The sequence below is a fragment of the Tinamus guttatus genome, unplaced genomic scaffold (assembly GCF_059628265.1).
Source record: "Tinamus guttatus ecotype Peru unplaced genomic scaffold, ASM5962826v1 Tinamus_guttatus_pri_ptg000151l, whole genome shotgun sequence".
Lineage (NCBI taxonomy): Eukaryota > Metazoa > Chordata > Aves > Tinamiformes > Tinamidae > Tinamus > Tinamus guttatus.
This window is the reverse complement of record NW_028288685.1, coordinates 359,934-376,917: the sequence shown is the minus strand read 5'-3', so window position 1 is coordinate 376,917 and position 16,984 is coordinate 359,934. Positions and strand designations below refer to the sequence as shown.

The 16,984-nt window shown below is 36.4% G+C and overlaps 1 protein-coding gene across 1 annotated transcript in view; it reads right to left on the bottom strand.

Moving 5' to 3' along the window:
- RAMP3 (receptor activity modifying protein 3) overlaps positions 1-16,984 on the bottom strand; it is a 51,951-nt gene that overhangs the window by 14,188 nt on the left and 20,779 nt on the right. Inside the window, exons 2-3 of the mRNA XM_088522386.1 lie at positions 14,908-14,937; positions 12,376-12,508 (exon numbers count right to left, since the gene is read on the bottom strand). Of these exons, the coding sequence (XP_088378512.1) occupies positions 12,376-12,508; positions 14,908-14,937 (163 nt within the window). The remainder of the gene's footprint in view (positions 1-12,375; positions 12,509-14,907; positions 14,938-16,984) is intronic.

The window sequence follows — 16,984 nt, the reverse complement described above, 5'->3', positions numbered from 1 at the left end:
CCCTCTGAACTATTTGTTAATTGGTTTGCTAAAGAAAGCACCAGCATACTGATTCAACCCTGCAGGTGCAAGCTACCAGCAACTAGTCCAATGCGTCTACTGTGGCAAACATTAATTTACTTTGCACCAGCCTGGGTAATAATAGAAATACAAGTGGTGACTTCGGCTGACTTCACCAGTGTTGAAAACTCTCTCAGCATCTTCAGAAGGAATTACCAATATTTACAGTTGTGACCTTTTAGTATCAGAATTCACCTTCTTTGTTTTTCCTCCCCTCTAAACAGTGACTAAAAATGTTACATATGTCAAAAACGTTTGGGGGCAAAAAATTAAAAAATCTAAGAAACACAGCTGGAATCTGATAGTAAGAAGTGATGAGCTTTCAGCTATTAGTGATGAAGAATTTTTTTTTTCCCTCTACTCAGTAACAGGCTCAGAAGATCCTTTTTGTTTCTCATATGAGCTAAACCTTTTACAAAAACTTGCAAAAGTCTAAGTAATTGGAAGAACAGGAAGGTTTGATTCCTCACTAGCCTTGGAGAGACTGAGAACAAGCATCGAGAGACCCTATTTTGACATGATACAGTCATTATTATCACACTGTCAGACTGAGAGTCTCCATAGTTTTAACAAGAAAGAAAGTTATCTTTGAAGAAGAACAAACTGCAATAATTTTCTCTTCTTTCCATTTCTCAGGAACAGTTTCCCCGAGTTAAGACTTCTGTAGACCGGAATTACAGCATGTGTTGTGCTATAAATAACTAAAAACATTGTTTTGGTTCATTAAATCTGAGATTTTTGGATCTCCCATGTTTAATTCAACAGACTCTCAAAAGACTGGCCAATATCCCTTTATCCTACCCATTCAGCTCATCTAATGGTGCTCAAAAAAAAAAAAAAAAAAAAAAAGAGCTCTTGAAAGCTTCTTTCCTTTTTTTTTTTCCTAAAAAAGAAAAAGATTTCTCAGTGTTTGAGCCTACAAAATCCATAAAACAGCATCAGAAGAAAAAGTGAAATGGCTTAGTTTGTAGCGTAGCTCATTCTACAACATGATGCAGAACAAAGTGATAGTCTTACATTTATAATCAAAATGGTCTGTAGGTTTTCAGAGTAGGTTTTCACAAGTAGCAGTGTTCTTAATGCAACCTTAAGATTCAGAAGTCATATTTAGAATACACCATTAAAAATTTAATATTCACAAATGCTTTTTGCTACATTTCTACATCTTGTAATGTGGCCAAAACAGACCAATATTGGTATGCAATACCATAACTTTGCACTAAAGATTGAAAAAGAAATAGGAATGAGTGTCCAAAGTCATATGCTTATTTAGTCTCCCACCTTGAATTATCACTTTCACTGCAATGACTTCTATAAGGAGACTTCTAACTGAATCCCATGAGGGTGAGAGTAATGAGCAAAGAAGGAAATCATGGAGGGAGTAGGCAAGAGATTTGGCAGGTAGAAGGGAGCGGAAGGGAGAAGGGAGAAGGGAGAGTTCTTCATCAGCAAAATGGGGCTGAAATGGAACTACCTCAAGCATTACCTGATGGGATGCGCACACAAGTGCTGAAAGACCTGACAGTGTCATTGAGAAGCCACTGCTAAATAACCATATTTCAGCCCCTGAATATATTAGGATGAAAGCAATTATGTGGTAAGAAATTCTATTCTTGCTGTTGGCCTGATAAATAATCCCGGTCTGTGAATTCAAAGTGACCACTTTATTCACATTCAGCAGGACATACTCTCATCCGTACAATATAAAACTAAGCAAGCATATTTGATGTGATGATAATAGAGATTCACCTGAAATGTAGCGTGTCTTAAAGACATTCTAACCCAGGCTCATTCAGGGAAAACCAATGTCTGAGCATGAACTTCACATTTACTTTGTAGACAGAATGGCTGATTCCAAACAGCAGATGAATGTACATAATTTCATCATGGCCCAACATTGAGGAAACTGGTGAGATTTCACAGGCAGTAGGGTTCTTTCAATTTTTAAAATAATAGATGGTAAACATTATTCTTCTTGCAATAAAAAATGGTTTTGTCAGCTATCAGCATGATGGCAACACAATTGTTCAAATATGATATTCTTTGCCATTGTTTTACTTGCCAGCACCTAACTTATTTATCAGCAGCTTTGCTTTTGAAATGAAAAGCATGAATCACAGAGGGAAAATAATAGGTTCATGGGGGTAATTAGTACTAGCCTGTGTTTGCCACTGCTACCAAGCCCTCTAGGAGTGTTTAGAAGGAATTTTTAATGCAAAATCGCTGTAAGCTTTTGTATTTGAAGAGCTGAATAAGAAGGAGGCAGAGAGAAAGTATAAAAGATGAAAATTTATACTTCAATGAGAGCTTCAAAAAGACAGCAACTAGAATTATAGGGGAAGCTCCAAGGAAGACAGATGTCAGATATGCTCACAATGCCAAGAATGCTTGGAAGATTCAAAGGGTAGAGAAGGCAAAGTCCTTTTCCAAGTCAGCACTGCTCCTGACGTGCAGGATTCAAGCTCTAGGTTTCACCACACCCAGGAATGATCCTGGCTAGTTGTGTTCCCCTTAGTATGTTGCTAAAAAGAAAGCATTTACTTTGACTGCCAAGGTTTGTTTTCCCATGCTACTTGCATCCAACTGTATCCATCATAACATAAAACAACTGTGCAGGACCATCCTAGAAAATGCTAGCTAGCATCCTAGCACAACAGTTGCCAATTCTCTATATCAGAGCTTCAAACACTTTACTGTAAATAAATCACACAGACATGGGGCCACCTAAAGTGCAAGTTTCTAAAACCTTCCTCCGCAGAGATACTCAGCTAACTAAGAACTTCCTTCTACAAAGTCTGGGCTGACAAAACTGGGAGAGTCTATAGCAAGCTAAATAATGTTCAAATTTTGTTGAGAAAAAAAAAAAAAACACATACATAAGTTCAATGAAAAACCATTTGGAGACCAGGCAACAACAAAGTAAGCTTTTCCTATGCAAGCACATTCCTCATTCATGACCTTGTCCAAGTTGAGGAACAATCAATGTACTAGTTTGCCTACCTGAATATAAATCATAATGCAAATACACACATGTCCCACATGGCATACACAACTACCTGAAAGGAGATTGAAACGAGGAAGGGTCAGTCTTTTCTCCAAAATAACTACCAACAGAACAAGGAGAAACAGTCCCAAGTTGCACCAGGAGAGGTTCAGATTAGATACTGGGAAAAATTTCAATATAGAAAGAGTGGTGAAGCGTTGGAACAGGCTGCCCAGGGAAGTGGTCACCATCCCTGGCAGGGTACAGGAAATGTGTAGATGGGGTGCTTAGAGAAGTTGTTTAGCAGGCATGGTGTCAAAGGGTTTACAGGTGGATTGGATGATCTCGAAGGTCTTTTCCAACCATAATGATTCTATGAATCTATAGAGAAGAGTGAGACTCAATTAATACTGCTCTGGATCTGAAATCCTCGTGTGCCAGCTTCTCAAAGGTACAGCTCCTGGCAGGCCCATTTTGACCTCAGGACCCAGTAGCTATCATTGCCTGTTAACTGGATCTGCACAGTCAGAGATGCCTTGCTACCACGAATGACATGGAGGTGTCAGATCAGGACCAGCAGTCCGCACCAAGAGCACACTGTATTCAGAAGCTCTTGCTTCTGTTTAATTGAACTGTTTTCTTCCTTCCTTCTGCCTTTCATGACAGCAAATCACATGCCAAAAGCCAGATTTAAGGCTTTACTGCTGATGTTAAAAAAAAAAAAAACAAGCCAAAGTTATCTATTTTCTAACTGTGAGATAATGTATGTCGTTAGAGGAAAGAATTATCTACACATCAATCATTGCCTCACTTTAGCTACAATATAAACCTAGTGGTTTCTCTGAAACTGTAACAGCACCTTCTTCTTCTACAGATGTTCTGATACTAGCAGCTGAATGCAATTACTGATGAGGATCTAGATCAGACTTCCTGCAGCAGTCTAAAGAAGTCAGGGAAAGGGGAAAGAAAGCCCATACAACTGACGAAGAAAATGAGTCAGTTTGGAAGGCTCTTAAAACACAGTCAGCCCAGAGTCAGAGGTTATTAGTTCAGAGATTTAAGAATGGGATACAAGTAATTTCATCTTGGTTTGCACTGCATTTCTTTTAGTTTGCTTTCCAACTAATTTTAATGACCTCTGGCCTTCTTTTCTTTTATATTTGACCATGTTCCTCTGCAAACTAGTTACTTTTACAATTAGCTTATTTTAGTTAGGTAAAATTTTAACACAGGCAAAACGCCCATTGATTTAAAAATTGAGCAACAGTTTTTGGATATTTTTTCCAGAAGATTAGATCAATTTTGGCCCTAGTCATGCATATCTTTTTTTGTTAATTTCTTTTTCAAATCTTCAACATCTGCACAGAACATGGGTGGATCTCCTTCATCACCTTCAGTATGACTAAAGCTTCTGTTTATATAATTCATTTTCAGGTAAATGGTTCTGGAAAAACTACACTGAGGCTGTACACAAATTAAACATTTGATCAGTGTGGGAACAAGACTTTGGATTATGCTCCAACAGAATTCCAACAGATACACAAACAGTGATGTGAATTAACTTGGACATATAGTTAGCATAGCTGGTAGGGACCCAAATTTAAATGTGTAGAACTAAATATTCTCACATCTTCCAAGCATTAGAGTGCCACATAGCCATTCGCCCACTGCAACAAGACATGATCTGAGACGCAAAGACAGGCTGGATGAGATAGAAGAAAATGCAGGGACTGCAGGAAAAACTGTAACAGCTCACTCTTTCACTAAAACAGAGAAACAAGTTCTTCTTATTACTTGCACTACTCTGCCAGAACTCCCTTCCAAAAGCTATTTCACTCTCAGCCTTTCAATTCACAGCGATTGCTTGGCTGTCAAACGCAGACTGACTGCCTGCGAGTTCCCCCGAATAACAGGTATGCAACTTTACACACTTGTAAGATGACTGTTGCATTAGCAGTATAGCCTGGAAATAACAGAACACTTCACAGACACACATCTAAATCACAGACACACATCTAAATAGAGGACAAAGATAACACCAAAATCCTACATTTCTCAATTTCAGTCCAATAGTAGACACATTCTTCTAGGAGTGGTCTCTCCCTTCAGGGACTGATTGTTGGACTGAAACACTGGGAATTGCAACTCAGCAGGGTTTTTTTTTATATTTTGAATTATTAACAGTTATTGCATTTATCACATTAGCTGCAGAAAAGCACGTCGTAGTTTGCTTTGTTCCCATGAGAAACTAGCTTGGGGATGGACTTCTTAGATAATGATCTGCAGGCTGGCATGGTTTGTGGTCACTCAGATCAAGATAGCATGATCCCTCAGATCCCGAGGATACCACTGAATAAATGTGCAGCAGGAGAATAGGAGAAGTACGGAACACGCAGTTATCAATTTCTCTTAATTGAAAGGCATATCCACAAAAGAAAAATACTTTTTGGGCTTGCTGCTCCTGAACTACATCAGAGGGAAATTGGTCAGCTCTGTTCATACGTAGAACAACACTCTCTTACTCTATATCACTGCCCAGAGTCAAGTAATATCATGCTTGCTTTTTTGATTTCCTCATGAATTTGCTTGAGCAGGATCACATTCTTTAGTGCCATTTGATGTCTAGCGCCCCAGGCACACAGTGTTCATCTTTTGCTCAATCAGGATCCTACATCAGGTCCTTCTGGCAGCTTGGTGAAGAAGAAAGCTTAGAAAAGATGATGTACAGGTATACAGAGTGGTTTGGATCACATAGGAGTGTCGACATATCTAAATGGAACACTGGAAAATGAAACATGATAAAAAAAACAAAAAATAAGAACAACAACAACAAAAACATATAACATACATCATATCATTCACTCTAAGAAGAACTTAATATCATGCATAGGTTGTAGAATATCAACTCTTGGTATTATTATGCAGCTAGTGCGATAAACATTTTGGCAGAAGAAAAATGATGAATACCCAGTAGAATTAGAGAAAAAAATATTAAGTTTGTATATAATATAATGAAAACTACCACTAGAACAAACATTCAATTCTACAGTGGACTCAAAAGAAGAGCTGCTGAAACTGGCAAAAGGTACAATAAGCCTGAAATACAAACATTATCATGATAGACTTTGGAAGATTTATCTTAATTTACTCTCCCAAAAAAGAGGAGAAAGACCAAAAAAAAAAAAAAAAAAAAAGAGAGAGAGAGACAGGATTTCTGGTAACAACGAATTTTACTGTATCAAGGGAAGGTGTAAGAAGGTATAGTCACTGCAAACTGAAGTTAGACAAACACTGAATAGAATAGAAATAAGACACCCATTTTTCTCGAAATGTGAAAGCAGTAACCATTTGGAACCTCCAAATGTAATTGATTAGTATTCATTTGATACCTATACATTTACAGTCCCATAACATATTCAGACACTCTTACAGGTTTTAAAATAGTAATTACTGGGTGGATTCTGTGGCCCACACTCTTCAGCAGTGCAGCCTAGATGACTGCAGCCATCTGACCTCAAAATTACTGAAATGCTAGTCAAAATACTCAGAAATGTTCAGGAAGTGGTAACATAGAATATAGAGGAGGTACTGTTGCCTAGGAGCAGGCCAAAGCTTAACAAGCAACTGAGAACAAAAATCAGCGCATTGCAGTTCTGTATTTCCGCAAAGGTTAGGACTGCAAGAGGCTGAGGGATTTGCCTGAAGACTATTTGTTCTAGCAAAATCTCTTTCAGAATGAAGTTAAAATCATTTGGAAAATTCTTTCATTAGCTTGTGGTAGAAAATAATCTATGCAACTACCATAAGAAAAAAAAAAAAAACAGGAACATGCAAAACTGCTCATTTGGTCACTTCCTTGAAGGAATTAACAACTAGCCTCTTAGCCATAGTCCCATTATAACCAGACCCAATCTTATCACACAGGGCATGATGAAAAAAGTCCTGATGGCTAATAATGGTCTTCGGTATGTGGACAGTGGTAAAAAACACAGATTTTATCTATCTAGCATTTGCTAATAAGTATTAAGAACATAGTACATTAATAATAAAAATATAACATATTAAGAATAAGCAAGCCTTCTGAAATTTTCAATCTTCCAGTAAACAAAAAGGTCATCTGCCTTCATTAACTCCCCTCATAGTCTTCATTCACACTTCAGTCTCTGCTTGTTTAATTGCTGCATCCTAATAGAGTTTCCTGACGTTTAAACTACAAAGCCACATTTTAGATTTTAATATATTTCTGAATAACCTGAAAGCAAAACTATGAACAACTCCTCCTCTTTTGTCCATGAGGATTTGCAGCTGTATTTTGAATGCTTTACCTGTCTATTTAATTTAGTTATTTCTGGTTGTCCTTCATATTCTGGTGACCAAGCATGAAACACCAAAACTCGTGACTCCACATTATTGGAAAATCTCACTTGGACCTCAAAATATTTAAGTTCTCAAATACTTTCACAATCTAATCCAGAGGCTTTGTGTCTTAATTTCCTCAAAAAAAATGAGAATATTATGTGTATACTAATATGGAAATATTTTCCAGATAGTGCTTCTGTAAAAATTTGCATGAAACTGATATTTATATACATTATATATATATCATATACATTTCTAGCAAGGCCAAGATCAATTGTAGAGGCTAAAAATTGATTTTCAGTACTAGCTGCCATACATGACAGCATCATCTGCTTCAAATCAATCAAAAGGCTGCTTTTTTTAAAGAATAAAATTAGCCCTGAAGTTTGTTAAGAATAAAGTTAAGAAAAAAATAACAGAGCTGTCAGAAAAGCTTAGAGTCTAATTAAGTTACTGCAAACTCAAGTCACCCAAAGCTATCTAATGACAGCAGTGAAAGAAAGCAGATAACTGCTATTTACAATTCCACAATCAAGGACAGCTATTTAGCAGGCAGAGCTAAAACTTCTCCACAAACACATAGTTTTACAAAAAGAAAGCTCCATGAACAATTGTATTTTGATATAAGATACTTTTTTTTTTCCAAGAAAGATCTTTGTAAGTGAAGAGTGCCAGGCAGAAATTACTTCATACAAAGTTACATTAGTTTTATCCCCCTAACTGTTCCAAGCTGACTGATTTTCCTACTGGAGGCCAGAGCTAAAATCAGGATGGACTACATACTACCAAGCTTAAATATTTGAATTCCTTTGATTTCTTTTTTAATATTTGAATTTGCCATTCTTCATTAATCTGAGTATTCAAAAAAAGTCTCATCACTCAGGGTTCCTCCAGTGAGCTGGCAGATAATAATCTATATACTTATCAGATAAGGTATGTATGCCTAATCGTAAAGTCTGTTCTTATCACAGTTAAATTCCTAAATATAGAACTAAATGCATTCTACAGCATCATGAAATTTTATGATAAGCTTGATGTCTGGACAAGAAATGCATGATCCCAAACAAATTTTACACTCTCTTCTCCCTCTTCTAAAACAGAATTTCAAATACAAGTGAGAGAAAAGAGTTTTTTTTTTTAAAAAAGGACCTTTATATGATGAAAACATGTAATTATTTTTCATGTAGCCTTTGGAAAAGGTTGAGTTGTTTTCCTAGTGCTGCACATGGGGAAGAATGAACACTATTTTTCCAAAGATATTTCATTTTCTTTTCACATTTCTATAAACAAACAAACAAATGGTCTCACATTGGCAGATTTTTTCAGCCAAAATAATCTCTACAAATAGTCAGAAATTTTCTAGTACCAGGAATGAAAATGACACAATGAAGGAAAAGCGATCAGAAAGGACAAGACAAGGTGAATTATTAACATTATTTGAAAGTCAAGAGAAGTCAAGAGACTTCGTCACCTTCAAACATTGGAAGAATCTTCCAAAAGAGTATTTTAACTCTCAAAGCAAATTTAGCACAAGGCTTGCAAAATACTGCCTCTGTTTTCACCTACGTCAAGCAAAGGCAGATTCTAATATTTTAATTCTTGTAAGTACCCTTGACTGTACTGCCAGTCATCCCCTTAGTTGAGGATTCTTATCAGTATGAGCAAGATTATCAGCAATGAATTCAAATTTATAACACAATTATGATGGAGATCATATTGGGGAAAATGGCAGTCCTTCCTTCAAAACTGGGAAAATAACTTGTAAGTAGATGTGTTCCATACAGTATTAAAAATATTGCTTCTAGTAAGACCTAGTATTTAATTTAAAATCTTTATTACATAAATTTAGTAGCACTTGCATTCTATGACTTTTCTTCTCATGGTACACATCCATTTCTCTCTCATATTTCAGTGCAATTTCTAGCCACAATAGAAGGGAGAAAATACTGGAAAATAGAATAAATACAGCTTACGCATGCAAAATGCGAATGGAAATCCCAGGTCTTTCTTTTTCCATAAAACACATAGTTAGTTTTAACCAGTAGGCCTTTAGCTTTAAAAGACAATCATTTGAGCTCAGTAATATCTAATGGCTTGTTACCAACGCTGTGACACACACTGCTCACTTCTCTCCCATGGAAGTTATCAGTACCTGATAGCCAGCGCACTTGCTATCAGCTCTCCATTTCAAGGACCTTATTCTCTACTGCTTGTGTGAAAGGTCACTTGCTCCACCTTGAAAGAGTTAATCTGGATTACTTATTTTGCTCTTGATTTATTGGTAGCTCACTGGGAAATAATTTTCCCAATGCTGACTTTCAATTACAATGATCATCATAGAAAAGGTAGGCTCTAGTACAGCTGACTCTGTCATTTAAATATTTCTGTACAACACAAAATCTGAAATTAGTAATACACCAAATGCTGTGCTACAGCTCCACATGCACTCTGAAATCTGCATCCTCTTTTTTGTGGTATCTGTTTTCCCATGTATTACAAAAACTGTTTTTTTTTTTCTCTAGGATTTGCACTCTTACAGAAACAAGTTTGCTTTCAATACAGTAAGAGAATTTCAGCAGCTCTGTACTAACAACATTTCCAAGAACATGACATACGCATTTTTCCCCCTATTCTTAAATCTCTTCTCAGAAGAGGAAAAAACGCATTGTCAAACATTTGATTTCACCAATTTCTAGCATGAGAGTATAGTAGACGGCTTCAGACTTACGGTGAAAAAGATATCTCATAATATTCACCAAATATTGGAAAATGAGAATAACACCCCTTGAGACCTACAGGCCCTTTGGGTCCTTTTGCTAGCTACCCAAGAAAAGAAAGCAGTAACTAGGAGTTTGCTCTGTTTATAAATTATTTGGAGTACAATAGCCAGGAATCAGTTATTTATATTGCTTAAACACATTATATACTTATGTATGAGCCTTCAGGGCAGGACTGGCAAATTTCTTCAATGAAAGGTAGCCAAAGAGCCCATTCTCAGTCATTCCACACCTCTCAGGAAGAGGATTTCGATGCACTGTACTGGTCCCAAAACCTCAGTCAAATTTGATCCAGCCATGCGTTAGAGCCAGGGGCAAGGGTGTATCATCATCCTTAGGGCGCAGAAGACACCCAGTTGGATAATAAGGACTGATGTCTTGCTTTGCTCCATGTTTCAACAGATGTATATATGCATCTTTCCCACTACAGCTGTGTGTTTTAAGACTACCTTTTAAAACCTGAGCTGTAGTATCATCCAGCACAGGGAAATAAAAGTGTCAAGAGGCAATAGCACCTAAGTAGATAACATGAAAAACTACCAACATTTGGGAAAACTGAATGCAGATGTCAGTAGCAGAGAAGCACTGGGTACTGCTGCAAGGCAGCACAGAGGGGCAATGCTTCATCATCTGTTGTGCCTACTGATGGTCAGCCAGGTAAAATCTCCATGATAAGCATACAGTGATAATAATCAGAGAATACAATTAGAGTTCATATGACACAAGGATATATCTGGGTCTAACAGAAATTATAACCAGCGTGGTGAGGCCCGCCTGAGGCTACCCTGCTCCAAGAGATGTCCCAAAGGTGAGTACTGCATCAGGGCAGTTTCAAATCTAGGAAGATGTTCTGTTTCAGACTGGCTCATATTTCACTGGAGCTAATCCACTTGAGCCCTAGTTTTCTCAAGTGCTGAACACCTGCATTTTCCTCTGATTTCCATTTGTGTAGAGGGTACTTAGCACTTCCGAAAACCAAGCACTATGCATGAGTATACATGCTCTGAAGAAGCAGATGCTCCATGAAGCCAAAAAAAAACATAAGCTCACATTACCAGGAGTTTCCTCCAGAACAGATTTTGAAGCTTGCAGCTTTAGCGAAGGATGTTTAAATACCTCCAGCAACACAAAACAAAAATAGAGATAGGAAACTAATAACACTTCATTATTGTAAGTCTAGCAGTTTTTCTGTCATTCAAACAGAAAAAGTGTTTTTTACGCTCTCCCTGCTAACTGGCAAACATAGAAATAAACTGTAATGGCATCAATATAGAGGATAATTTTACATTTGGACAGGATAATTTCACACAAGAGGTAGATTTCTGAAACCATGCCTCAGAAAATATTGTTGTAATCTTAGTGAAAAAGAAATCAGAGAAGGAAATGACATCGTTGCCAATAGAGAAAACAAGATAGTGTAACTCTGGAGTCACATTGCTTTAGTGCTTTCACAGAAAAAAAGATCGATTTAAATCACATTTGCATAGAATATATTGAAATACAAATGAAATACAAGCACAACTAAGGTGAAAGCAATACCAATAGTTTTCATTAGCGAACTGGTTCATCTCCACTAACATGTTTAGTTTGTGCATACTTAAGAGTCAAGAACTGGGTCTCCATAAGCATGTGGTTGTAGTACAGGGACTTAAAGAGCTCTTCGCAATGGGAATCTAATCCAGGAGGTTAGCAGTTTATCCGGAACAGAAACATTTTCCATGCTTTAAGGATAGTGATAAATCATGGCTTTCATAAGGTACTGATAAATAGCTATCCAGCATTGAATATAAATTGCTATGAAAGATGCTCTGAGACAAAAATCCAGAAGAAAGGATTGTTAATAGAATTAATAATCCATAAAGCTCTGACTTTCACTGTTGTAGTAAGTGAAAAGAGAAGTGAAGGCAAGTGAAAGCCTAAGGCAAAAGCACTTTTTATCAACTTCATAACAAACTTTATAACAAACATTTTGCATCCAGTGGGACAAAATCTTTCCCTCAACAGGATTGCTAAAATTTATCAAATCTGGCTTGTGAGAAGAAAATAAAGACTAAACTATCTAAACTATTCTGCTTTAGAGAACTTACACATCCTACTAGGTGTCAAGGTGTCCTTGGCATTTGAGGGGGTCAATTTTATTAAAGGGCAATCACCATAAAAAGATGCAAATGTATCAAAACCCAAACTAACTCTTACATGATAAACTCTGTCAGATTACACCATTTTCGACGGTCTACTTTCTTCATCACCTCTTCAAAGGATTTTCCACAGGCAGGCAATTTTTCTAACATGAGGGATTCATTGCAGATATTAGTCTGTTGACGTGCACCTAGGTAAAAAAAAAAGCACCTTAAATCCCAAACACTGAAATAGAAGAAGCATGAATGCATCTTTTCCAAACTCATTCACATAATTCTACCTGCCACTTAAATTGCTGTAAATCTAATATTCAACTTTCTACAGGAGTTGATATGTAAAATGAATGTTTATATTAAAAAAAGCTCAGTATAAAACAATATACCTAATCACATCACCTTTTAGAGAAGGTTACCTAGTTATTTTTCTAATCTTACTCAATTCCTAATGTTACTACTTTTTTTACTAAACATCTGCATCAATACTTAAAAGCTAACTGGAAACAGCAGTCATAGACTTCCCAGTCTTCACTATAGAAAGCACAGTTCAAGCTTATACAGACATGTCCCATTGGACTATCTGTATCACTACAAATATACTTCTCTGTCAGAAAGATTTGTACAACTTATTAACTAAAAGTTTGAAAAAACACGGTCACAGTAAAGACTTCTGTTTAGCATATCCTTTAATGGAATTATTTGTCATTATCTGATATTAATGCTACAAACATAGCCATAGGAAAGGAAGGAATTAACCTTGCCATGAGCAAGCCTGTACCTTTTGCAGTATGTAATGGCAACTCCACCACAATATTTAGAGTCAGTCAAATGTACTTATCCAGCCCACACCTGAACTGAAATAAAAAGCCAATATTTTGACATTTCTTTATTCTGAGTAACTGAGGTATTTCGTTTTGCTAAGGTTGAAAGTGCTGTTCCAGAGAAGTTAAAATCCTGCCTTCCACCCAGGAAGGGAGGAGCTGCTTTATGGTTGCCCTTTTCCAAACTCTTCCTCCAGCATCTAAAAGTTACTTCATTCACAGCTGCCATATAATGGTAACAATCTGTGGCTATCATTCAGGAAATTTTATGGCAAAATTGAGGTTCCTTCCAACTTTTCCCCCCTTTCTATGTTCTAATTCCATGTTGTGTTAGCAAAAAAAAAATATTGTTGAATGAAGTATGTCTTCATTTGATGAGAATCCAGACAGAGCCCTGACTCTCAACGGGGTTCAGCTCCTTATTATTTAGTCCAATAAAACCGAGGCAAGATGATTGGTTTCAGACTTCTTAGCCTGATGCAGTTGTTGATTACAAACTGGAACATCTCCACTCAAAATGAGATGTGTGATTGTAAAACAGCACCAGGTGCACATTACAGTGCTTAATCCATGAAGGAGACTCTTCAGAGCTCTTCTTTCAGAGCCAAAGCAGGAATGCCTTGCCAATTTAATTCAGGCTATAGCAGTTGATTCTTTCAGCTGGAGAGATCATCGACTCAGTAATGTTATGTGCCAACTAAAAGCATCTGATCAACAAAATACTTTGCTTTCATATACTTTCAAATAACAGTTGGACTGTAACTGGACAGTCTAATTTATATCCATGACTATAAGTCTATTATTTCCTACTGGCCACAAACCTTTTCAGGCCTACAGCTGACTAACTGGGACCATCTGAATAAACCAATTACTTCTGACCCTACGTATTTTATCATATCTCAATGTCAGAGCTCATTGCTGATAATAAGACTTTAGCAACATTAGAAAAATTCAGAACTACAATTTATCATCAGTAATAGAAATGGTAAAAATTAAAATAGGGGAAATGCAATTTTGTCCTTTGGAAATTAACATGATAGTTAAGAAATTATAACATGAAAGTGTTCCCACAAATTCATCTAGCAGTCATAATTTATACCTTGAAATGGTAGGTTGGCAAATGAACATTAAAACTGAGCAGAATTGACAGATGTATGCCAGGTATGATAGATGTATGTCTAGTAAATTGAATTCTGCAGGGATGCTTTTACAAAGTGCAAGAAAAGCTGGCTGCTCTGGCTGAGTATTCTAAACAACAAACTATGACTTGATTTATAACCCCATAAATTCAATAGAATACAAGCTTGTCCTCATTACGTAACGTGCACCAGCTGTTGACTCAACAGGATGTTTAAATGGATTTTCCATTTGGTATTTTTGGATGTCTTTCTTCAGAACTTTAATATTTTGGAAGGCTGCAAAAAAAGTTCTGAAAGAGTCACAGTATGACTTGTATGACAAAGATTTGCTGATGTGATGACATAAGATTTTCTGAAATGCTAGCCAAAATTTATGAGTAATTCTTCAAATTTATGAATTCATTTTGAATAATTTACAAATTTATGAATAATTCTGCAACTTTTCCAACACTATTGAGACTTCTCTTTACAAACACTGTCTTAACCACTCTGTTCAAATAACTAATGGACAGACCAATTGTAAAATATGCATAAAGTGTGACCAATTGAAACAAGATAGAATGGAAGTGCTTTTTAAGTAGCTATCATGAACAAAATAGAAATGTATGTTTGAATTTTAGAAGTAAGGCTTACCTGTTAATCCGAGTGTCATTAGACCATTAACTAGGAGGAAAGAGAGATAGAGATTGGTTAGATATCTTCACTTTATTCCATAATAATTAAAATTACTGCAGATACCAGCAAACCTGAGCAAACTTCATGTTTCAATAAACCACCTCTTTTGAACATTAGTTTCATTTTTAGTAGAACGTGTTTGAATTGAAAAATGAGCATTTAGAGAAAATGCTTCTTTTAAAATTTCCTTTTATCTATCTTTTAAACAGATGAGTCATGTAGAATTTTATGGGTCTGTCAACATCCCTTTTTTTCCTGTAGTTTCAAAAGTTAAGGAACAGGGATAAAAGAATTTTTACTTCAGTTCGAGAAGTAAACACATCCACATGAACTATAGCTCAATTACACACTCTAAAGTTCAAAATAAATCATTTGCTATTGAAATTGGGCAAGCACAAAATCAAAAATAATGTGTGCTCTATTCATCGGAAATATAATGCTGTGTTTTATGTCCTCCATCTTTTCCAGAGTGAATTTATAGATTTTGAAAACCATAAGCTCAAAACTCTTAGGTGCCTGATATGGAAGTTGTATTAGTCTCCTAATGGAAACGTTTCCACATCAACAGAAGGAGTCTTCTGATCAGAAATTTGCAGTCCCTCCAGATGGAGGAAATTAGCACTTGCTCCCCTGTGCAAGTGGAGCTGCAGCCGCACTTAGCATTTTGCAAACATAGCTAGGAAGGATGTGACTTCAGTTATTTTTTAACCTTCTACTGAAAAAAAAAACAAAAAAAAAAAACAAAAAAACAACAAAAAAAATTGACAGCAAATCTTTGCAGTGTTAACATTGTATCAGAAACGAGGAATTTCACGCAGATGGGTACCTCGTGCTCCTTGTTTACACCCCATGTGTCACTCCAATAAAATAAGCCAAAATATATGGAACAAAGTATCAATCTCAATTTCGGTGAAGGCAGGATTTACATCAGTGTAATATGCCAAACTACTGATTGAGTTAAATGCAAACTGTTGTGTACACACATCTGTGAAGAGTTTATATCCCCCTAAGAATATATTTTCATTCTAGTCAAGCACTAATCTCTGTGTTATTTGCTAATGAACTTGAATAATGTACTGAAATTATGAAGAGCAGGAATATGTGTATCAAAATATTTTATTGCATCCAAACAAAAAGCTAAAATTCCATTATACACTCTCTTGTAAATAAAGCAACTCTTTTTCTACAAAACTATTAGCTATTATACATATAAATACCCTTGAGTCTCCATATATATATATTTTTTAATCTGCACTTGAAAATGGGCTTCATTAATTCCACAAAACTGAAGGTGGGATTAAAAGTACGTATTCCATGAAAATGTTCCAAGGAAAGTTTCAATGCCCAGCTATAGATGCTCTGTTGACGACTGCAGATTGCAACTGAAATTCTTATTGTATGAATTCCTGCTACTGATCTCTAAATACTTTGTAGCTATTTCTGTGCTATTCCTCACAAGACCACTTAGAGGTAAATCAAAACATGATTTACGATGGCAGAGACCCAATATGAGAAAATAGAGTACCCATATTTTACAAGAGAGAGTTGAAGTTACTCCTCCAGTGTCACAAAAGGGAGCTACGAACAGCCAACACAGAATAAATGGCTCTTGATTCTCAGATCTGTGTTCTTTAGGTAAACCCCTTTAGGCAAAGGAAAGCATGTTCTTTGCATTTTCTGCTCTGGCCAAAATAGAGTAACACGGGATGTTTCCTACCTATCCGCAACCAAAAGAGTGCAGATATATTCAGATAAGGATAAAGTAACAATACAGGCCATCCATATCACACTCACCCCTCACTATTTGCAGTGGTCTCAGATAGCTCAAAAAAAGATTGCTAAAAATAAACGATTTTTGATCATGGCAGTTTACACAAAAAATAGGCCTTTCAGTGGGTTCTTTTGAGAGGGGGCAAGTCCTGTGTATTTCCAGTGCATTGAAATGTTTACAGCATCACATCTCATTACAGGAAGCATATGAATGTGAAGCAAAGAGCAGTCACTGCCATTGGAAGATGTTGCCCTGATCCGATAA